Source organism: Carassius carassius, chromosome 10, assembly GCF_963082965.1.
Source record: "Carassius carassius chromosome 10, fCarCar2.1, whole genome shotgun sequence".
NCBI classification, from domain to species: domain Eukaryota; kingdom Metazoa; phylum Chordata; class Actinopteri; order Cypriniformes; family Cyprinidae; genus Carassius; species Carassius carassius.
The window spans coordinates 15,572,050-15,594,657 of record NC_081764.1 but is presented as its reverse complement, the minus strand read 5'-3'; the positions used below and the strand labels follow the sequence as shown (position 1 = coordinate 15,594,657).

Sequence of the window (22,608 nt, the reverse complement as noted above, 5' to 3'; positions counted from 1 at the left end):
TGTGTATTTTACATTCTGTTCATATAAATGTTTACACAGAAATATTAAGCAGTGCAACCCATTTTAACACTAATAATAACAAAAAAACTTTTTTGAGCACCAAAACAGTATTTATAGACTTGCTCTGACATAAAAAAAAGAATATATATATATATGATAACACCACAGAATATATTGTCAAAATTCATTATATTGCCCAGCCCTAGTGATTATAACTCTTTAGTCTTTGCAGCAGTAATTGTGTTTGGTACCAGACCAACTCATCATCCACTCTTCACTGTCTCGGCATTTTCAACTGCATTCACTAATGCAGCATGAGTGCATGAATATTTCAGAGAACAAAAAAAGATGTATACAGTACTCTTGCCATTGATGTCATACTGCTCTTCACTTTCTCTTCCTGCACATTACTCAGCTATTTATGTCCTTTATGTGTGTTCTAACTTTGTTCTCATCCAAACCCTTTGACCTTAACTTTAATCAACTAACTTAATTTTGGGGGCTTGTCTGCATGTCCGTGGGTTTGTCCAAATTGTGCTATAAACCCACCTTGGTTGTGGTAACTACCCTTAAAATGTATCTGATACTCAGAAATCCCTCATAAACTCTACTGTGTCTGTTGCCATCTCCAAACCAAGATATGGTTTCATATCTATTTATAAGTTCTAGCATTAGTGATTTGTGTCATTCCAGCATCTTCTTATTGGATGGTGGTGGCTGTAGTGTCCGTAACCTGGGCATCTGTTAAGTTGGGCATTTGTTCATACTTCAACTAGACACCCAACACCATTCCATCTGTTCTTCCTTTTTTGTTCTCCCTCCCTCCATCCCTCCCTCTCCTCCTTCCCAGCAGTCACTCAATGACAAGTGTAAAAAGAACCTCTTTTTGCGAAAACTCTCTTTCTACAAGAACAAGGACCCCAGCGAACAGGAAACGAGCGATGTGGACCGTAAGTACATTAGCCGTGTGCAGGGCAGGGTAGCTCCACACGCGGCTACGCCAACACCGCTGAACAAAACTCCTGCTTCTGTTACAGCCCTAAACATGACGGCAAATTTGGTTGATCTCTGTATATTATTGTGAGATAATTTAGGGACCATATATCAATCAAAAACCACTGAAGTCTCCATATCTGGGTTTGTTGCAAGGCAGGAGCAATGTTCATCGGTAAGACGTGATTTGTTGTTCCAGTAATCATTGTTATTTTTGTGGTTTTCTCTTGTTCCGTGCTCTCTGCCGACTGCTCCACAGGACCTGAGTGACGACAAAGGCTTGAGTAAGTCCACAAAGGCTACAGCAGACCTACAGAACCCCACCGGCCCCACCAGACTCCCGTTATTTCCCATAAATCTGTACACGTTTAGCAGTGATGTTTGAGTAGAATTGAATTTTCTGCAGCCTGTGTTGTGTCTAGATGGCTGTAAAACACAAGCTTTGCAGATCAGCGCTATGTTCCGGTCCTTTGTTGTCCATTATGCCCTTAACATGTTAATTCTGCTTCTCCTAAAGGGATAGTTTACCCAAAAATTATTTTTCTGTCATAATTTAGTAATTTATATATTTCACATAATTTATGTGTTGTTTTACAACAGGATGGAAACGTTTAACCATGACGATAACACAAGGAGTATTGCTTAAAGTAACAAACCCTGTATGCATTTCCTGCTTCTGCAGAACATAGACAGAACAAACAAGATATTTTGAAGAATGTTGGAAACCAAACAGTTTCATGTCCCATTGACTTCCATTGCACGGGGGAAAAAATACAGTGGAAATCGTTTGGAACTAAAATTGTTTGGTTACCAACATTCTTCAAAATATCTTCTTTCATGTTCCACAAAAGAAAGAAACTCTTATAAGACATGAGGGAGATTTTCATTTTTGGGTTTGCTATCCCTTCAACAACATTTGCATTATAAATGCATTATTTAAATAATGGTGCTTATTATACTTCGGTGTAGGGTTTCCTAAATAGGGGTTTGTGAGTTGATGAAAGCTAATAAGTAATTCAATTAAAATAAACAAATAGTGCAGCACAATTAACTGACATAAAACTAAAATAGTGATATATCCTATCAAATCAGGATTTTCAAATCAAAGACTGCAATTCAATTGAATATATAGTCTGTTGCATTAGTTTAACTCTATTTATATTCAGATTCAGATTTTTCCAAAATTTTTGTTCCTAAATTAACAAAGCCAGTATTCTTGCTAAAATAAAAACTTGATTTAATGTTAAAAGCTCAAGGGTTTGAATATTTGAAAGGTAAAGAATTTAAGAAATAAATATTTGTATTGTAAATAAATCATTTGAAACTGGAAAATTGGAATAAAACCCTTGCTAGAAATAAATAGACTATATATCTTATCTGTTTCCTTTCATGTCATGCCCATTAAGCTACATCAAAGAACCGTGAACGTGCAAATTAAAATGTTTAAATCTTAGGGGATACTTCAAGTAAATATTTTACTTTTTAGGGGTTCAGGTCTTTGAACAAAAGCCTAACATGAAGAATTACAGTAAACATTGGTGTGTAACTCGCATCTATTCCTTTACTTAATACTCCTGCTAAGCTATTGAGCATGTCATTTTTTGCCTAGTGAATCTCAAAATGGCCAAATAAATAAATCCTAGGGCTTGGGGAGTGGGCTCTTTTAACCTACCAGTAAGCGACCACCTGGTAACTTTGTAGCAATGTCTTGGAAACCATCCACAAGACCTTAGCATTGGAGCAGCAAGTTTTGCACAATTCTGTTTTCTTCAGAATACGTAAAATATAGTTACTGTTGTGATTTTGCTTTGGGAAATGAGTTTGAGATGTGTTTTTGGGGACAAATACTCTATATCAAATGCAATTAATGCTAAAATTAACTCTTGTTCTGTTTGATGTTTGCACTGAGATGCACACTCCCTTCAGTACAGTTCATTTTGATCTCTTTCAAACAGAGACAACTACAGTATAAACGGTTTCTGAAAAAAGCATGTCTACTTTGTGATACAATCTTTAAAAATGTCAGAAGATCATTTTAAAAATAAATGTAAAAAGGTTTTGGGTCCGTAATATTTTGAATGTTTCATGTTAAAATTATCAAATGCTCATCAATGCTGCATTATATTTTCACAACTTAAAATACTTATTTTCTATTTAAACATATTTTTTAACATGTAATATATTTCTGTGATGACAGGTCAATTTCAGCAACCATTACCCCAGTCTTCAGTGTCACATGATCTTTCATAAAATATTTTTATGTTGATTGGGTGCTAAGGAAACATTTCTTATTATTAACATAGATGAACAGGACAGAAAATAGCCTATTACTTCTAAATCATGATGTTTTTTGATGTAAAAGTCTCGATAACATTAGGTGGACCTCAGAGAATGGTACAAAATAAACAAAAAACAAAAGCAGTTTATGACCCCTTTAATGTATTATTGTTAAATAAATGTATACCTTTCTTAAAAAAAAAATAACCCCAATATTTTGAATGGCAGAGTGGAAACAGTCACAACAGAACACCGAGGGGTTAAGATCAGCATGATTGATGTGAAAGAAGGGTTTTTTACAATCTTCCATTATGCCTAAATGTTTAGTATATGTGTCTTCTCTTAGGCTTCTACATCGAGACACTTTTGGGTGGTGGGAGTGGTGCCCCTCTGTCCATCAATGTTCTCACCAAGACTGTTTAGAGAATTTCTTGCATTCAGAGGCTATTAGATGATTAAATGTTTTTCTTTGACTGCTATAACTGTCTTTAAGATGCATTTGTTATGGCAAAAAGTTTTGTGGGGCAGTCGTGGCCTAGTGGTTAGAGAATTCTGACTTGCATGATATGATAAATTGATAAATTGAAAAAAATGAAATGAGCTTCAAAGTCTCAAATGTCCTGCGCAAATCTTAACACTGCCATCTGCTGGTTACTGCTCTTAGTGCTGTGTCTGAAATATTCCTGCAAAGCTTGTTTTTGTGTCTGTGGTGTTTATTTTCCTTTTTTATGGTTTCAGAGCATGTAACTTCTAATGCCAGCGATAGTGAAAGTAGTTACCGTAAGTTTGCGTTCCCTTTTATTTCATTTCATCATGTTGTTATTGAATTAATCTCTTTAAACTTCTTGAGTTTGAGTGTTTAGTTCCCTTCGCTCCCTCAGCTTTTCTTTGTTGTATATGCACACATAATTGAAAGATGTTTACCATTCAAGACCAGCGTCAGAGTCAAGATTTTTCACAAAAACAGTATGTAATATTTCAAATAAAGAAATGTTTTGATCTTAAAACATGCAGCAGCAAAAGCTAAAATAAGTACAATACTCTATTGATTTAACCGACAGAAGCTCACTTTACTCTACTATGCTTTATAGTTCATAAGCTATTTATATGATTTGCCCTTCATGGCAGCTTCTGGTGATAAAACAGTGGTTATCTGTGCACCTTGCTTAATGATCATGCTGGGGACACAGCATATTATGGCCTGGAATATTCCCTTTAAAAAAATGTCACAGTCATTTGAACAGCTTTTATCTTTGAATAGTTTTGTAACTGGCCTGTCATTCACATCGAGTGGTCTGAAAAACCTCTTGAACCTGGTTAATGCTCCATGGCTCAAATCTATCTCTTCTGAACAGCGAGTGAAAATGAAGAGACTACTGTTCAAAACGAAAGCAAAAGAAATACATTCGAACACTCAACATCAGATTTCAGTTACATTTCAGTCCTATATTTTAAGGTCCTCTCAGAGAAGTTGCTGTATGTAGGGTGTCTAAGACATATCTAAGATGATAAAAATAGTTCCAGTTTTGAAAACGTATCTCTGAATTCTAGTAGATGCTTCTAAAATCCCCTGATTCAAAGTTCATGCGAGTTCAAACTGTTTGTAACTCTGAGGAGTGATTTACTAACTGTAGTTGAGTCTATACTTGCATGTTGGGTTAATTCAACTTCATTACTCAGTACATGAGGATTTTTGAACTCATGTCTGTCTCTTCTAGGTGGACAGGAAGAGTATGTCCTCTCGTATGAGACAGTGGCGCAACAGGAAGGTGAGCGTCTTTCATTATGGCTTTCTTTTATTGCGGTGCATTGGTCAATATTACTTCAATAATACCAATATTTGACTGTGTCAGTGTGTAATTCTGCTTGACTGATTGAATGTAAGGGACCCATTGCAAGGTTATTATTGTGGTTACAGTGAGTTATGCTCGTCCAGTGATTGTCCTTGGTCCCATGAAAGACCGGATCAATGATGATCTAATCTCGGAGTTTCCGGACAAGTTTGGATCATGTGTTCCCCGTGAGTACATAATCACGGTTTTATCATATCTTCTGCAGTATTTCATCGTTTTAATGGCCATTACTATACTTTGACCAGACACGACTAGACCAAAGAGAGACTACGAGGTTGATGGCAGAGACTACCATTTTGTTAATTCACGGGAACAAATGGAAAAAGACATTCAGGATCACAAGTTCATCGAGGCCGGCCAATATAACAACCACCTCTACGGGACAAGTGTGCAGTCGGTGCGAGAGGTTGCAGAAAAGGTGAACAAGTTTGACTTGTTAAGAAGTAATAAAGGAACTTTTTTGTGTGGGTGTGCGAGAGTGACATGCTGACCTTCAGATTTGCATTGCGCAGCATTTTTCTAATTTTTCACAAGACAATCTGTTTTTCATTGTTCTTTAAGGGCAAGCACTGCATCCTGGATGTGTCGGGCAATGCCATCAAACGTCTCCAGTTAGCACAGCTCTACCCCATTGCAGTGTTTGTGAAACCCAAATCAGTGGAGAATATTTTGTATGTTATTTTTACAGTTTTACCGTTATTTTAATGTTATTTTATCAAAGGCTCATTAAAAACACACATTAAATGCTAAACTTGATTATTTTTAACTGATTGCACAAGTAATTTGTCCTCTGTGTCCTTCACAGAGAGATGAATAAGAGATTGATGGAGGAGCAAGGTAGAAAGACTTATGACAGAGCCGTGAAACTGGAGCAGGAATTCCTAGAGCACTTCACCGGTGAGAACCATAGAGTAAACTTACCCACATCCCAGTCAGCTGTGACCTCTCTGCGTAGTCATTTTCACATATAACTGTCCTGCAACAGTCATATTCTGCATTTAAAGTATTTTGACACACGCATCCAATTTTTCATTCCATTCAAATATTAATTTATGGGAATAGATCTCTAAATGAAAATTCTGTTAGCATCTGCTCACCCTTATGTCATTCCAAACCTGTAAAACATTCTTCTGTGTAACATAGGCAAGATATTTTTATTGTTGTTTACGGAGAAAGTTAATATGGTCGAAGATAACATTGGACCCTATTAGAATTTGTTTTTTTTAAATATATATATATAATTTTTTTTAACTCCTTTTAATATTCATAGAAGTATGCTGGGAGAGTAAAAGTTGGCAGAATGTAAATTTTTTGTTAAACAATTCCTTTAAAACGTAAAAATCACCATTTGTTGACAAAAGCCAAGCTTACCGATTATAGTTTGGTTAAAAAGTACCCATACATTGCACAAAACCACTGCCATTCAAATAATAAATAGGTTGTATCTTTTAATAAAACGTCACAAAAAGGTGGAGGATGTGCATCTTACTGTGTGGTTTGTGGTTCTATATCTCCTCACAGCAAATAACCTTTAGCCAGAGGAATGATTGCCTGCAGTATTTCAAGGAGTTTTGCCTGGAGTCTTACTAAATTATGTTTATTTTCACTTTAATTCAGTAGTCAGAATAAATAAATGTAAAATTTTCCAAAACAGGACATTAATAGAGGAAGCAATCAGTTTGGAATAAAAAAGTGGGGGCAGACCCTTGAAAACAGACCCACTTGCAAATGAGCTTTAGTTTCTTTGTATTAGTGCTCACACAATAGATTTTTGAGTTTTATATTGCTTTAACAATATAAACATGAAATGTAGCAACAACAGCTTATGTCACACAGATTTCGCAATTATGTATAGACCAACAAAAAGTGCTGCTTAGTTTGAAAGTGACATTAATGACTATAAATAATTAAATTCTTTGCTGTGAAATTTCTCTTAAAAAATACTTAAAAGTATTGTATCATAAACACACACAAAGACAAAAATTGGTACATTTTGTTTTGTCCTGAGTCATGGCCTAGTGGTTAGAGAGTTTGATTCCTTACCCTAAGGTTGTGGATTCGATTCTCGGGCCGGCAATACCACGACTTAGGTTCCCTTGAGCAAGGCACCGAACCCCCAATTGCTCCCTGGGAATAAATGGCTGCCCACTGCTCTGGGTGTGTGTTCACTGCTGTGTGTGTGCACTTTGGATGGGTTAAATGCCAAGGTTCTTTTAGCAACAATTGGTATTTACTAAAGATATTTGTAGGATTCTACTAAATATTACTAAATAAAACTAAATACCAGTTGCAAATCATTGTGGGCCACCTGTATCCAGTCCCAACTTTCCGGAGAACGTTTCTATTTTTCTATTGAACATAGAGATGTATTATACTCATTGATTGTTCATCTTATCTTTCCTTCAGCCATTGTACAAGGGGACACATTAGAAGAGATCTACAACCAGGTTAAGCTGATCATCGAGGAGCAGTCTGGGCTGTTCATCTGGGTGCCAGTCAAAGAGAAATTGTGAGATGACTGGAGACAAACATTTTTTTTTTCTTTTTCTTTTTTTTTATACTAACCTGGCCTGCTGCTTGCATTGGCTTTCTGACCCCTGAGTATAGGAAATAGATTTTCTTTGGATGGGCTTGGGGTCATGGTGGTCTTATGGCCACCCCTCTCTCTCTCATGCCTCTCTTTGAATCTGCTGTCTAGAACTCGCATCCCAATCTCCGCATTTCATCCTCCGGTGGGAGGAGACATGCCTGACCAACGATTTACTGGACATATTATACGGTACAGATTCCTTAATGTTTAAGGGAGGTGACTTTCTCGAAGGAAAACCAATGAGATAATGCATTATATACATTTTGGTTTGTTCTTTTTCCCATATATGATCAGAAATGAATGCTTTGGTGTATGTCTCTGAAAAGACATAAATCCACACTTTGCACGTTTTTGCATTAAGAGCATGTTTTGAATTACTCTTTTTCAGTTAACATATGTTCTTACGTTTTTGTCAGACAGTTTTGAGCTACGTGAAGTGCATATTACTTTTGTTTTCTCTGTTATCTTGTAAAATCAAGCAGCCCACTAATTTTAATCAGCTGATCTGTTTTGTCACAAGTGCACAAAGAGGACAAAAACATTTGGCACAAAAGTTCTTCTTTTTATATTAAATGTCTATTTGTCTTAACAATCTGTGTACATTTTAATCAAGGTGCATATGAAAGTAGCTTTTAGTCGAGGTGAAAAGGAATAGCTTACAATTATCTTTCAAATCCAGGTGATGCAAATAAGAGAGTATAAATTGTAATGTATATTCAACCCTCAATATACTGCCTATTTTGTTATAATAAAACTCTATATTGAGCTTTAATTGAACTCCACACCTATGGGAATTATTTTCTTTATAATGTAAAACATACACTCATATGAATATGCGTGTATGTATATAAAAATAAATATAAATAGATCTATAAATATATATTTTCCTTTACTTTTACCACCTTCACTTTTGTTGTTAATGGTTTGTTTTATGCAAAAACACAAGACACATAGTACACAGGGACTGAATGGTGGTGTTCCATTTGCATCTGCTCAAACAATATGAAATAAAACTCAAGTTGGCAGTTTGTAGTCTTCAGCTCTCTCCTATATAGTTACGCCATATTTACTTTTTCATGTGACGTGCATGATTTCTAAAAGCATTCAATATAAGTGAGAAGCGGAGGAGAGGGCTTCTCTTTCTGTTTCCACCTGGGATTGTGAAAATGTCAGAGTTAGCATGACCTGTAAACGTTAGAGGCAAGGAGATTATTGCCTCCGTGTATGTGAACTTGTTGACTGCCCATAGCTGAAGAGAGATTTGCTTTGCCACTCTCTAACACAAGCCTTTAACTCTCCACCAGAGGGCGCACTGACAGCGTCCACTCTTCATTCTTAAATTACTCGGAGATGATTGTTTTCTAAAAGATTGCTTCTAACTTGTCATCATGGCTTTCTAACACATTTTTGACTGGATTATGTACATAATCTGCCAACTTGATTCATTCCATTTGTCAAAAAGGAGAACAGCTAATAAAAACTTTTTTTCTCATACACTGTGTCTTTGTGTAATTTTTATTTTCATAGTGAACAAGGATATATATTTCTAGTTTGACACAAGTATTAGAGAGCTTTCTTCTTTTTGGTCCATACAGTGTACATTAAGTCATTGCTAATCAAAAAAGATTGGTTACCATTCTTCAATACACTGCAACACACCAGGGGCAGGTTGCATAAACTGCTTAGACTAGTCTTAAAAAGTTAGCCATTGCAGTTTTTTCTTCTTCTAGACTGGTCATACTATTTACAGTAAGACTTATCTCTTGGCTAACTGCTATCAAATGAGTTTTTAAGACACAATCTTACAGTGTCTATGTTTATACAACTGTCCCCAGAAGAGCTGGAGGAAACACTGCCACCATAAAGTGTGCTGTGTTATTGGAGAATTGTGCTGTGTATGTCTTTGTTAAACATGTTTGCATCCTGTTGTAAAACATTAAATCACAGTCATAATTCATTATGGCCATAACATCTGTAGGTAGGAGCTAAATGGTGTGACACTATTATGACAGTAAAATTATCATTATAACGGACACAATAAAGTCGTCAAATCAAAGTCTGATTGAATTTTAATAGGCTACTTAGTCAAGAAATGTCTATCTCTATGGTTTTATTCATATAGCCCCATAATTGCTCGAAAAGGTATCGTTTGGACACTTAAGCAAAAATAAATAAAATATAGAAACTGACAACCATGTGTTCAAACACTTTTTGTGTTCGTTTTTTTAAAACTACTCAAATTACGTTTGATTGTCATTTGTTCCCTTTTTAAGGTTAAAGGTTATTTTACCTGCTCTGTGTGACACTGTTCTTGATTCAGAGACTTTTTTTTTTGTTCCCTTATGGAAAAAGTTTCCAAGAATGAAAGACCCCTCTGTGTGCACCTTGGACCTCTGTCCGTCTCTTGGACGTTTCAGTCCTCATGTCTGGTTACATTATGGTCTATAAATCCTGAATTCGACTGCACTTATCTTTTATGATTAATTTAATATCTAGTTATGTGAAAGGGCTGAGTCTTGTTTTGGACTTCAGACTCGGATAGACACTCAGATATAAAGTTATAGAAACACACTACATCTGCGCACTCTCGAGACAGAGATGGACACCTGGGCTTTTCTAAGCATTCTGCTAGCGGCCAAGCATTATGGTGAGAAACATTTTAAGTTAATATGAAGGGGGAAACGTGATTTCTCTTTGTGTTTTTGTGTAAAAAAAAAACTTGAGCATGATAAGATGGTGCACTATTTCTCCTGCGGAGGAGTCCAAATGTAAAGCAATGGTTCAGTGCGTCCGCGTTTCATCTAAAGCCGAATGTGCTCAAAAACTAACCGTAAGTCTCTCTCTATATATAAATAAATGCCCTCTTAATGTGTGCAACATGATAAAATGAAATGTCCCTAACAACAACAACAACAACAAAGTTTCACATTTAAAAAAAAAACATTTAAAAAACATTTAAAATCTATCAATATACTGTATGTATGTAGGCTATATATATATATATATATATATATATATATATATATATATATATATATACAGTATAAATGTGACGCAAATGTGCATTTGATAAAATTGAATTTTACATGTGACAGTCCATTTCAAATAGTGTTTATTTTTTATTTATTTAGAAAATCATTGTTATACTTTAAGAATTTTGTTTTGCTTAAACATTAACGTTCTAAATTGTATCACTTTTATAGAACAAAGATATATGTAACTTTATTGACTGTTATTCACGTTGAAATTATTATTATTTTATTTTATTTAATACGTTTATGTTTAGGGGGATTCTAGCGTCACAGAAAACTCCCAAGGTTCAGATTAAAAAGCTTTGCTGTCACACAGAATATATCAAAAAACAATAAATGATAACGTGTCCCTGCTCAAGCGCTTTTTTTGTCTTTTGCAAAGTACGCTGAAATCATTTTCTCCACATAAAATGTTTAATAATTAAGTTGCAATATTGCTTTTGACAGAAAAAAACGAGAAATTGACGCCTTTTCAGCTAGTGCTAAAGAAATATACGACATTAGCAAGCAAGCCAGGTTCTAACTATATATATTTTTAGAGTAACTAGTCATTAAAAAAACAACTTGTCAACAAAGTTTTACAATTGTTGTTCTCTAAACGGCCACAGGGAACGAAATAACATTACGTGGTTGCGTTGGTTAAAAGGAAAAATTCCGCCATCAACCTCAACAATCTGAAAGGGAAGAAGTCTTGTCACACTGGCAAGCCTCGCACAGCTGGCTGGAACGTCCCTCTGTGGTATTTGATTGACAGTGGAATGATGTCAGCCATGGGCCGCAACATCCCTTAAGGTACTCCGCTCTTGGTGCAGCAAATCCTGAATTGTCAGATTGTCTTTTTTAGATGATAAAAGTGTCTTGTGGCTTATCTTGGCTTTTTAGGGGTTGCTGACTTTAAAGCCAGCTGTATCCCTGGGGCTAAAGATGACCCTGCATCCCTGTGTCAGCTGTGTGTGGGAGATAGAACAGGAAAATATAAGTGTGACGAAAGCATTGAAGAGCAGTATTATTCATATAATGGATCATTCTGGTAAAAAAAAAAAACTATCTTTATTGTTATGATTAGCTGTTGTCCTTGATGTGAACAAGCTTTTATACTCATAGTTTCCATTACTAAAATCTGTAATACATCACAACAGTCAAATTCCAAGACTAAAAATTCCATTAATTTACACCATGGAGAAACAGATTTGTATAAACTTAAGGCCGCTGAAAAAGTGGATGATCACTGTTTTATTTGAATGAGACTCTTTTCCTCCAGAACAAGGAAGCGGATGCCATCACTCTTGATGGAGGATACATCTACACAACGGGGAAGAGTTTTGGTTTGATACCTGCTGTTGGGGAGAGCTACACAGGTTAGAGCCTTACACTGTCCATGCACTTTGACTGAACCACAAGTACATAGTAGGTGTCTAGTACGGCTGATAAGATTAGAAGTGGGTCTAGGAAAATTTTGAGAACTCTCTTAAAATAAGAATTGTGAAGAGTTGGCTAAAGTCTTTCTTTAAACCAAGTTTAAACCAAAGCTGGTTTATGTTTATGACATTTCCCCCCTCAAAATTCAATTCCGAGCAAATGTGGCTTAACGAGACTCTTTGGTCTAAAACCCATAGTGGAGCTCCAGCAGATGATTTATACATTGTTTAACATAGTATCACTTCCTTGCCTTCTTGCATTCTGACATGTTTCTTTGAGGGATTTAGTTTTATTTGTTCAGATACCACCATATCAGTGAATATGTGCTGACACATGAATGTCCCACATTAATAGCTTTGTCTTGCAATTTGTTGATGAAATTATTGATATATAACTAATATTTAGTTGCCAGGCCAGTGCGTCTGCTCAAGTATTACAAACCTTATCACTTATTTTAAATAAACAAGCATCTTAAAATTTGTGTTGTTTGCTGCAGCATTATGACTATATGATTGGCAGGCAAATGATTAAACATTTTTATTATTTATTACTGACTGAAGAAGATTGTGTTTTCATTGGTCTGTTATTTGAAAATTGTCCAGATGTCCATTTTATATTAGTCCAGGTCGGTTTTTGAGATGCTTAAGTCCAGTCCCTGCATTATAATTATTATTTTATATATGTAATTGAACATATTCAAGTGCAGTATGCTGTAAAAATGCATGAACTATACAAATATATAAGATGTTATTTATGTAGTAGTAGTAGTAGTAGTAGTAGTAGTAGTAGTAGTAGTAGAAGTAATAGTAGTAGTAGTAATAATAAAATGACAAATTTTTCTTAAATATAATTTTTTAACTTTAATACATAAATATTGTGAAGTATTAATATGATTTAAAGTGACTGTTTGTAATTCTAATGTTAATAAATTCATTTTATTCCTGTACTGGCAAAGCTGATGAATCTTCAGTGTCACACGGTGCTTCAGAAATCATTCTAATATGCTGAATTGATGCCCAAAAACTTTTTCATATTTTTGAGGAAGCAGTGATATTTTGGGGATTCTTTAATGAATAAAAAGTACAGCATTTATTAAGAACAATGTTGTAATGTTATAAATGTATTTACTGCCACTTTTGGTAAATTTAATGCATCCTTGTATTGCTGTGATTTTCATGTGGAATATATGTACAGTATTCCCATAATTTAGTTCTTTCCTACTCTTTCCCCTAAACGATACAGTATCTCCAACAATCATCTAATGGACATTCCAGAAAGCCTGGCAAACCTTGAAAAATCTTGTGAAATTGAATTTGTCCTGCAACAAGCTCAAGATTCCTCCTCCTGCCCTCAGTGTGTTTTGACAGTAGCAGGTTCGATGAGAGTCGTGTTAAATGGTTAACCTGTGAACTCATCTTTCTTTTGTTAACTCTCACAGACCTGAGAATGCTGGACTGTTCCTGTAATAAAACAGAGAGCACTCCTCCTGTCCTGGCTCAGATGGAGTCCCTCAAACAGCTTTACTTAAGACACAACATGTTACACTTTCTTCCCGAACTGCACTTCTGTAAAACACTCAAGGTTAATAAGCAAGATCACTAATGTGGAAAAATAAGTTGTGATTGTCTTAAGAAAAAGGCTAACACAATCCTGTTTATATGTATTAAGGGACTCCACTGTGGGAACAACCAGATTGACGTATTGGAGGCAGACCATTTAAAACACTTGTGTGCTCTGAGTTTCTTGGAGCTCCGAGAATAACAAGGTGAAGAACCTTCCAGAAGAAATAACTCTACTGCAAGGCCTGGATCTAACTAACAATGACATCAGCAGGTGCTGTGCATTTATTATTGTATGTATACTTTGTAATATATAAAATATAGGACTATGTTCTGGGAACCAAATTATGGACTACCATCCCTTTTTATAACTTGGTATATGTTCAACATATCTTCTGATGTGTTCTGCAGAAGAAGGAAAATCATTCAGTCTTTATTTTCAGTGAAACAGTCTGCCGTGTGGACTTGGCATGTTACCCAAGCTGAAGTCTTTGACTTTGGAGGGCAATCCACTGAGGACAATCCGCAGAGACCTTCTGACTGTGTGTTCAGCATATCACAGCTATAAAAGGGCTTTTTTCTGTCTTCATTTTGTTCTTCGTATTCTCAGATACAACACTGGAAATGTCTGAAATGTGTCAGAAAATCTTATAGTACCTACTTTGCAAGGCACTGGTGAACTCCTTAAATATCTCAGAAGACGAATACAAGTTATGTCCATGTCTATGTAAAGATTTAGTACTGTATTAGTTATTATTATCAGTATGATACAGCCCCCGTGTTTCTCTTTTGTAACATCGTTGTGGGTTTTATCATGTTTGAAATGTAGAACAACCAGATAGGAGCTTGAAAGAAGAGCCAAAAACAGCAATGACCCTCCCAAACCAAGCTAAAATCAGTGTGCATGCCATCAATACACTGGACTACAGGCAGTGGCGGCTCCAGACAATTTTGATTGGGGGGGCAATGGGGGGGTCCTGGTCATGAAAACCAACAAAAAATACAGTGGACACGGCTAATAACTGCATATTACTGCAAATCATGAATCATATTAACTACTTTGATTTTAATTCAAAAGATTATTATTCAAAAAGATTATTATTCAAAACAATATTCTCAAACCGGCATCCGGGATGTGTATATATATATATATATATTAATCAGGAAGAGGGTGGGGGGTCATATGGGGGTCAAGGCTTTTTTTGGCAGGGTCTTGAGACCCCCCCAAGACCCCCCCTGGCGACGCCAATGACTACAGGTAAAAACAAATCATCATAAGCAGCTGTGAGAGCAGAATTTTGTCTTTAATGGTAAAGCCTTTTTAATAAACGAGAAGCATGTGGGATCCATCCCAGATGAGGTGCTGACGATAGTCCTGTGACCAATGTAAGCGTCAGTAAAAATCAGCTGATGGCAGTTCCACCCAGGTACACACATGACCATTCCATCTCATTAGAAGCGTTTCTGATTTACTGAACACTTACAATGCTTAGTTAAAATATTCTCTCATTTGCTGCATAATTTTGGAGTTAAAGGACACCCTAGCAGACATTAATCTTGGGTTTGACAAGCTAACAACCATTCCAGCGGTTTTCTTTATGTTGAAACAGCTCTACATTTACATCTCAGGTAATCCTTAACTTCATTTATGTCCTTTTAAGGCTAATTCAGTAGTTCAGAGCTGATTTTGCCACATCCTCTCAACAACTTAATGCTTTAGCTAGATGGCACGGAGAGGAAAAACTACAATAATTATGTAGTGGATGTAAATTTAGCATCTAAAATTTTAAACGACTGATCTCTTATTTGAGATATTTTGTGCTCTGATAAATGTAAATGATTACTTCATGAATGACTTGAGGAAGAACTCTGAGGTCATTTTAAAGTGATATATTCCCAGAATTTACCATAACAAAGTGCACTGAACTTTTTTTCTGCTTTTTTCTTTTCTTTTCATAGAAACAATGTCAGTGGCGGTTCTACACAGAGGCCTAGGGAGGCCCGCGCAGGCGGGAAGGAAGTCGACCGGAAGTTGAAGTCGGCCGCGTGCCGCCATCTTGTAGCAGAACTTCACTTGCGTTTGCATCCCATGGACTCCCATTCATTTTTGCCGTCACTTTGACAGCGAATAACTTTACATCTGAGCCGTTTAAAGACTCCATTTGTCCATTATTTATTTCTAAAGATACACGACAATGTATAAAGGGCTCCATTACCTTCTATGTTACATTATGGCCCCGTGGAAACAGTTTTTGTAAAAATAGGCTAACGATTGCGTCATAACCACTCGACTCTGTCGCACAGTAGAAAAATTACCGTACAGACAGGAGGAGAAGCTCGCAGGCAATCGGGGAGACATCAAGAGAGAAGCCCATAGATACAAGCCCTGGCGTTGCATTTTAAAATATTATACAAAATAATTAATCAGAATACTTACTCCTACTCACTCACGCCAAAGAACTCCCCGCTCAAGCTCGCCGTCTCTGCAAGATTAACGATGGCAGTTTGCACGCACAGCTACTAGAAGATTTACATCTGTCAGACAGGATGCTGACGTCATCAAGCTTAGTTTGAGTCAGAGCCATATATATTCTTACTATTCGAAAAACAGTAGGCGATTTGTAACAGTAGGCTGTTTTGAAGTGTAAGTACCTTATGGATAAACGCTGTTCATTGTGGTTAAAGTGTACTTGTTTAACATAATCCAAGTAATCGACTGACTTGTTAAAGTTTTACACATTGTAAACTGATGAGACTATTTTGTAAATTGAGTTTAAAAATATGTTTAATAATCATTATCGATCAGACGGCTCGTTAAGTAATTTAATGAGATAAAGTTACAAAATTTTAACGAGTTAATTTACATTTTACTAGTGTTGATATTTTGATAAAAAATTGTTGGATAACTTACATGGCAAACTATTGTTAATAGGTTGCTCAGTTTGATCATAAATCATCAGTAATGTGTAAATCCTGTTCTGATGTTACAGATGAATACACTCTTGTTCTCATCCACTGATGAAACCCTACTCACTGGAAAGCATAATTCAGTAAGTATATAAATTAAAATTAATCTTAACTACACACACTCTTTACATGTATTTATGTTAGGATCATCACTGATTTATGCTGTTTTTTTATTATAATATGAATTTCCAGGTATTTCCAGTTGCTATTTTGTCAGTTGCAAAGTGCTTAATAGCAAATAACGTTTGAAGCACTTGTATGCATGCACACTGATTTTGTAGCAGTTTCCAGTTGTTTTTTAAACAAGCAACATCTTAACATCTGAAAAATGTTGTCTTGAGAATGGGTGCCACACTTTAGAGAAATACCCATACACCAGATCACATTTAAATTATTCTCTTTATTTATTTATTTATTTTTCATTTCTACATGGATAAGAGCACAAAGCTTCAGACAAAACCACATTAACATTTTCATAAAGTAGTATAATAGATCTTAAAGCAACACCAAAAGGGAATTTCTTAAGATGTTTCTATAATAATGTCAGGAAAATAAACTTGAGCAGCTTTAGTTCAGTAACTGTATGTGTAGATGAGGACTTTACATTTGGGTATCAAAAATGAGTGAAAAACAGTGGAAATCTAAAATTTACCCCAGGGATAAAGTAATACATATTGTAAAATTAAACTTGTTGTAAATATGTTGGTATGATATGTTATGTGATATGTTGCTAGATTTTCAAATAACTGTAATATGAATTCCCAGTTATGAGTGTAATATATTTATGTGTACATATAAATACACACGTTTAAATTTAAATATTTACATGTGTATTTATACATATTTATGTGATTTATAGTATATATATTTATATGTATATTTCTTAAATAAGTAATATATGTATATCTTGATTTGACAGTCTTAAAATTACCTTCATAACTTACAAAAGCTGAAACAATAGCACTATGAGAACATGAAGTGATTTGTAGAGTCTTAACCTGTTCAACTGTCCTACAGGTAATCCTGCTCTTGAAGAGCTGGCACACGGTCGTCTGGTGTGTGACACAGCTGTGGTCAGATTGTCCCACACATGCTCTCCTGTGCTGGCTTCTGTGTTTTGGGGTTCCAGTGTATCATCGTCATGATCCTCTACAATCAGCACTGCACAGCATGCAACAACATCTGGCACAAAGACAGGACTCACTTCCAGGGCCTTGAAGAAGAAGAAGATGGAGCACAGCTTGTCTTCATCATCCTGAAGGCTCTCTCAACAATGTTTTGTGCACGAGCATCATTGGTGTTGAATCAAACCTGTGCAGGATTCTATTCTGGCTCTCTGTCTGCTGTGATGAGGCAGATGTGTGCACTCAAACAAGAACACACACACCATCTCCCAGGATGTGTTTTCCTGCAGGTGGATACAGGCCTCCAGTGTAAATAGAGCTGTTCTTCAGCACCCTGGCATCATACACAGACCCGGGATACTCAACAAACATATCAAGGTACTTCCCCTGGTGACCTGCAAAGAGAAATTATGTATGGACAGAAGGAGAAGCTCGCAGTCAATCTTTTACTGTCTATGAGGCTATTGGGGGAACGTGGAGACATAAAGTCAAGGGAGATAATTAATCAGAATACTTATCAAAATTTGCTCCTGTTCACGCTCGCCTTCTCTGCAAGATTCAGTGGGTGATTCAGATTTCACTTGGCACAGCGATTAGAAGACTTACAGGTTGCTCACGTGACATCTACCTCATCAAGCTCAGTTTGAGTCTGCGCAGTACGCCCGACCCCCAGGAAGTGCGTGCCTCTAATTGACTTCATTTTTCTCCGTTGAATCCAATGCGGTCGCTGTGTCCATTTCTTTTACTGTCTATGGTTCAGAGCCCTGGGTTCAAGTCATTCCCAGAAGTGCTGTACCTCGTCTCATCCCTTGAGACCATTTTAATCAGTAACAATGAAATTGGAGGCATTGATCCAGTCCAAATGAAGATCCTAAATAGGCTGTGTACTCTGGATCCTTCCAATAATAATATAATGCAAGGCCCACCAGAACTTGGCGACTGTACCAGTCTGAGGTAAGTGTGATGTTTCTAGCAAACTGTGGACTCCATATTTTACATGAAATCTAGGATACGAGAACAAATGTGCTATTCAACTGAAAGTCTTTCAAGTGGACAAAACAGATTACTAGTGACATGACAAAGGTCTTTGCAGATTTGAGCCTGATAGTTTAGTATGATCTTACATTTTATCTTATGTCTTTAAGGCTCTAATGCTTGATGGGAATCCTTTTCGTAATCCAAGAGCTGCCATCCTTAGTAAAGGTACAGATGTTGTCCTCGAATATCTCCTAAGTTATATTCCAACATAGTTTTTACATTTAATTTTATCATCTATAAAGAACCACAGAATGACCAGTAGTAACAATAGTGACATTTTTATTATTTGTACAATAAAGATACATTATTCAAAACACCTCTTAGATACTGAAAAAATTCTGTACTCCAAAGCCGAAAATGGCTCCAATATTTGCTGAACAGCATTGAACTTTCTTCTCCTTTTTATACAGGCTTATTTTTATTTTATTTTTTAACTAAAAATGATTTGAAATATGTACATATATCATCTGCAAAATGCATTCTAGACACAGAATATATGTCATCAATTACATATTTGCGGTAATACTGAAAATAATTGGAAGGAGTAAACTTGCATGTGCAAATAAATGATATGATAAATTGTCACTAATTCTTTTGAACTAAATTTAATCATTTATTCGAGATATAATTACTTTTTGCACAAAAATGAAAGCATTCAGGTTCAGTAAGTCTTAATACTGCAGAAAGCTTTAAGTACATTCACAATCTATTGGAATAAATTATTGAAATGTCTCCATTCATAGTTATTTACATCAATACTGCAATTAGACTAAATAGTACCATATATTACCTTTTATATTCAATAGGTCTTTAAACACATACAAAAATGACCATTTGTATATTCATATACATATGTTTATGACACAAATTCACAATTACTTTAGAAAGAATTGTACATATTTGTTTCTAATGTTTCCTTCACTCATAATCTATCTCTCTGTCCATACATTGGTTTTGTGTTCTTTATAAAAGTTAACAATTTGAGCATAGCTAATTATATCAATATATTAGAAACCATTATTTGAAAACATTTAGTAAAAATAATCATTATCAAATGTTCTTTCACAACAGTATTTGAACAATTCATTGCACCATCCATATTAATCTTTAATAATAAACAATATTTCTCTGAAGCTAATTGCAGTGGGTGTTGTGTTGGGGTCTCAGCTCGAAACTCTCCTTCTAAATGCTACATTTGTAGCAACATTTGAAACAAGCACAGGATTTTTGGAGGGATATTATGGCACAGTTTATCACAATGATGATTGATTTAAAAGGGGGAAAAAAAGAGATTTTTTTCTAAAACACATTGACCCCTAGTAAGCAACCTGATAACACAAGTTTAAGATTGAAAGCATGCTCTAATCAGTAAAGCCTTGCATGTTTACACTGTATGTAGTCTGTTTTATTATGACAGGAATTCCCTTTGTTATTTAGTTAAAAAAAAATATGTAAAAACCTTAAAGCAGCATAACAACAACAAAGAAACTGGAATTAAGCTTTTTTACCTTTTTCTTTTGCTTCTATTGTGATATGAAAGTACATTTTTATATAGAAAACTGTGTTGCCAGTAAACTGCCAGATGTGTATGAATTTTCCTGGCAGCAAACAAAGGGACATGGGGAATAAAAAATAAAGAAAAATAAAAAGAAAAAAACATGGAAATGTACATTCACATTACTTCGCGAATTAATAAGGCCCATCCTATTCTGGGCTAGGGAAAAAAAATCCATGACTAGCCTACCACTAGAGGGTGCTCCAGGAAAACCACAAAAATAGAAGAAATATTGCTTCGGGAATCTTTTCTGTCATTTGATTTGTGCAAATACAGAATGTTAGCGTTTATCGAGACTAAAAGGGGACTTTTTAGACAATTTCCCTAAATTGTTGTTTTCATGAGAAGGATGTCTCTTCTACATTGTTACAAAAACTCATCGATGTGTTAGAAAATCATCAATGTGTCTTTCATTCACATTGTACACTCTTATCACATTTGAGTTGTAAATGTATATATTTACACAAGGCATTTACAAAGTTGAGGCAGTGTTATGGTGGGTAAATGTCCTTAAAAGCAGATGTGCTTTCATGCTCCGAGATTAAACCGAAAAGCTGCTAGGAAAAATAGGTACAAAATAATACGCCATATAAATAAGCAGGAACAAAAGCACCCACTTACAGCCACCGGCTGAGATATGAAGAATATCAGCAACATCAACGAAAGGTTTCAACAAATGCATGTTTGTGTAGAATGTGTAAGCCATATGTAACGTTATTATATATGTCCTCTAGTGTACATTTGGCACTGGAATTTGCCATTGGTCCAGCAATTGGCAAAATTGTTCCTAGATAAAAAGATGATGTACAAGTTCCTGTGTTCCATCTGGGTGAGAAGTCTTTTAGCTATAAAAATATTTATGTTGTGCTCTCCCTTAAGATGATCAAGTCCACAGTTTTCGGGAAATTCTTCAGAAGAGACACTGCGGTTTCATGCTCCATGTGTAAGAAACTATGTCCGTTGGCCTGCAATGCAAGAATGAAGCACATGGTAAACAAAATGAACTGGGAGAGGCATGGAAGAACGGAGAGGGAGGCAGGAACAGGCACGGTAGCAAAGGAGGGCTGGGAACAGGCCTAGCTCAAAGAGGATAAAGAGACATACACTGGGAGGGAGAGAAGAGAGAGAGAGAGAGAGAGAGAGAGAGAGAGATGCACACAGGAGACCATGCTGTAAAAGGAGAGAAGGTGGAAAGAAGCTGTTGTTTAGACACTCTGGATCTGTGGAAAGAGAAGGAGCTGCTTTCTGCAGGCCATTCTAGTGGCGCACACTGACAGCAACACACAAAACCAGACAGCCCAATAACTTTCCATAAAGCTATTTAGGCACACAGAGGCTGGACTGTAGTTAGGCAGCAATGCCAGGCTTTTTGCTTTGGCAAAATAATGGAAGATAGATATATCTGAACAGAAATTTAGACTAGGATGTTGTTCGTTTGGCACTTAATTTAATTTTATTGGGAAATGTTATATATTTAAATGGGAAATGGTATATAATTATATTATACTATATTATACATAATTATATTACCTTATATATATATATATATATATATATATATATATATATATATATATATATATATATATATATATATATATATATATATATATATATATATATATATATATATATATATTTATTTATTTATTTATTTACATACATACTGGTCAAAAGATTGCCATTAATAAAATTTTATATTTTTTTCTAAACAATTAATTATTTTATTCAGTAAGGTTTTAGATTCAGTTTTTTTTCTTAAATTCAATTTTTTAGATTAAAGAAAAATGTATCACTGTTTCTACAAAAATATTAGCTAAGCAGCACAACTTTTTTCAACATTGATAATAAGTAGTTGGTAACACTTTACAATAGGGTCTCATTTGTTAACATTCGTAAATGCATTAACAAGCTAGCGTGGACATGCTGTTTTTACTGTATTTTTAGATCATATCAAGCCTAAAGTTTTTCATATAATATACAGTATACATAGAGTTATAATTCAATCTGCATCACAAAGTTAAATGTAAAATAGCAAACTGAGGTAGTTGGTGGTGTTGATTAGTCAATTTCACTTATTTCCATTCATTTCATAATATATTATTAATAAAATTTTAATTTAGTGTAAAATATATATCATTATTTTATGCCATTTTCTTCTTAAACTTAAGGCTATTAAGATTAGATAGACTATAAGGTTT

At 35.3% G+C, this 22,608-nt stretch overlaps 2 protein-coding genes and 1 pseudogene across 23 annotated transcripts in view; 2 read left to right on the top strand and 1 right to left on the bottom strand.

The window, feature by feature from the left end:
* The window catches only part of LOC132151860 (disks large homolog 1-like), a 116,449-nt gene extending 107,245 nt beyond the window's left edge, over positions 1 to 9,204 (top strand). For 6 of the 14 annotated variants that reach the window (XM_059560327.1, XM_059560333.1, XM_059560330.1 and 3 more), the window contains 8 exons: positions 851 to 950; positions 4,009 to 4,050; positions 4,989 to 5,039; positions 5,189 to 5,290; positions 5,369 to 5,541; positions 5,685 to 5,794; positions 5,929 to 6,020; positions 7,530 to 9,204. In XM_059560327.1, the coding sequence (XP_059416310.1) occupies positions 851 to 950; positions 4,009 to 4,050; positions 4,989 to 5,039; positions 5,189 to 5,290; positions 5,369 to 5,541; positions 5,685 to 5,794; positions 5,929 to 6,020; positions 7,530 to 7,636 (777 nt within the window). In that variant the 3' untranslated portion in view covers positions 7,637 to 9,204. Of the gene's footprint in view, positions 1 to 850; positions 951 to 1,252; positions 1,278 to 4,008; positions 4,051 to 4,988; positions 5,040 to 5,188; positions 5,291 to 5,368; positions 5,542 to 5,684; positions 5,795 to 5,928; positions 6,021 to 7,529 lie in introns of all 14 variants that reach the window. The other 8 variants (XM_059560332.1, XM_059560335.1, XM_059560337.1 and 5 more) reach the window with 3 other exon arrangements.
* Positions 9,205 to 10,438: 1,234 nt separating this feature from the next.
* Positions 10,439 to 19,072, top strand: LOC132152302 (leucine-rich repeat-containing protein 40-like; annotated as a pseudogene).
* A 1,526-nt stretch (positions 19,073 to 20,598) lies between these two features.
* Positions 20,599 to 22,608, bottom strand: part of LOC132151857 (leucine-rich repeat-containing protein 7-like) — a 153,212-nt gene continuing 151,202 nt past the window's right edge. For all 9 annotated transcript variants that reach the window (XM_059560322.1, XM_059560318.1, XM_059560325.1 and 6 more), the window contains one exon: positions 20,599 to 21,372. In XM_059560322.1, coding sequence (XP_059416305.1) covers positions 21,265 to 21,372 — 108 coding nt within the window. In that variant the 3' untranslated portion in view covers positions 20,599 to 21,264. The remainder of the gene's footprint in view (positions 21,373 to 22,608) is intronic.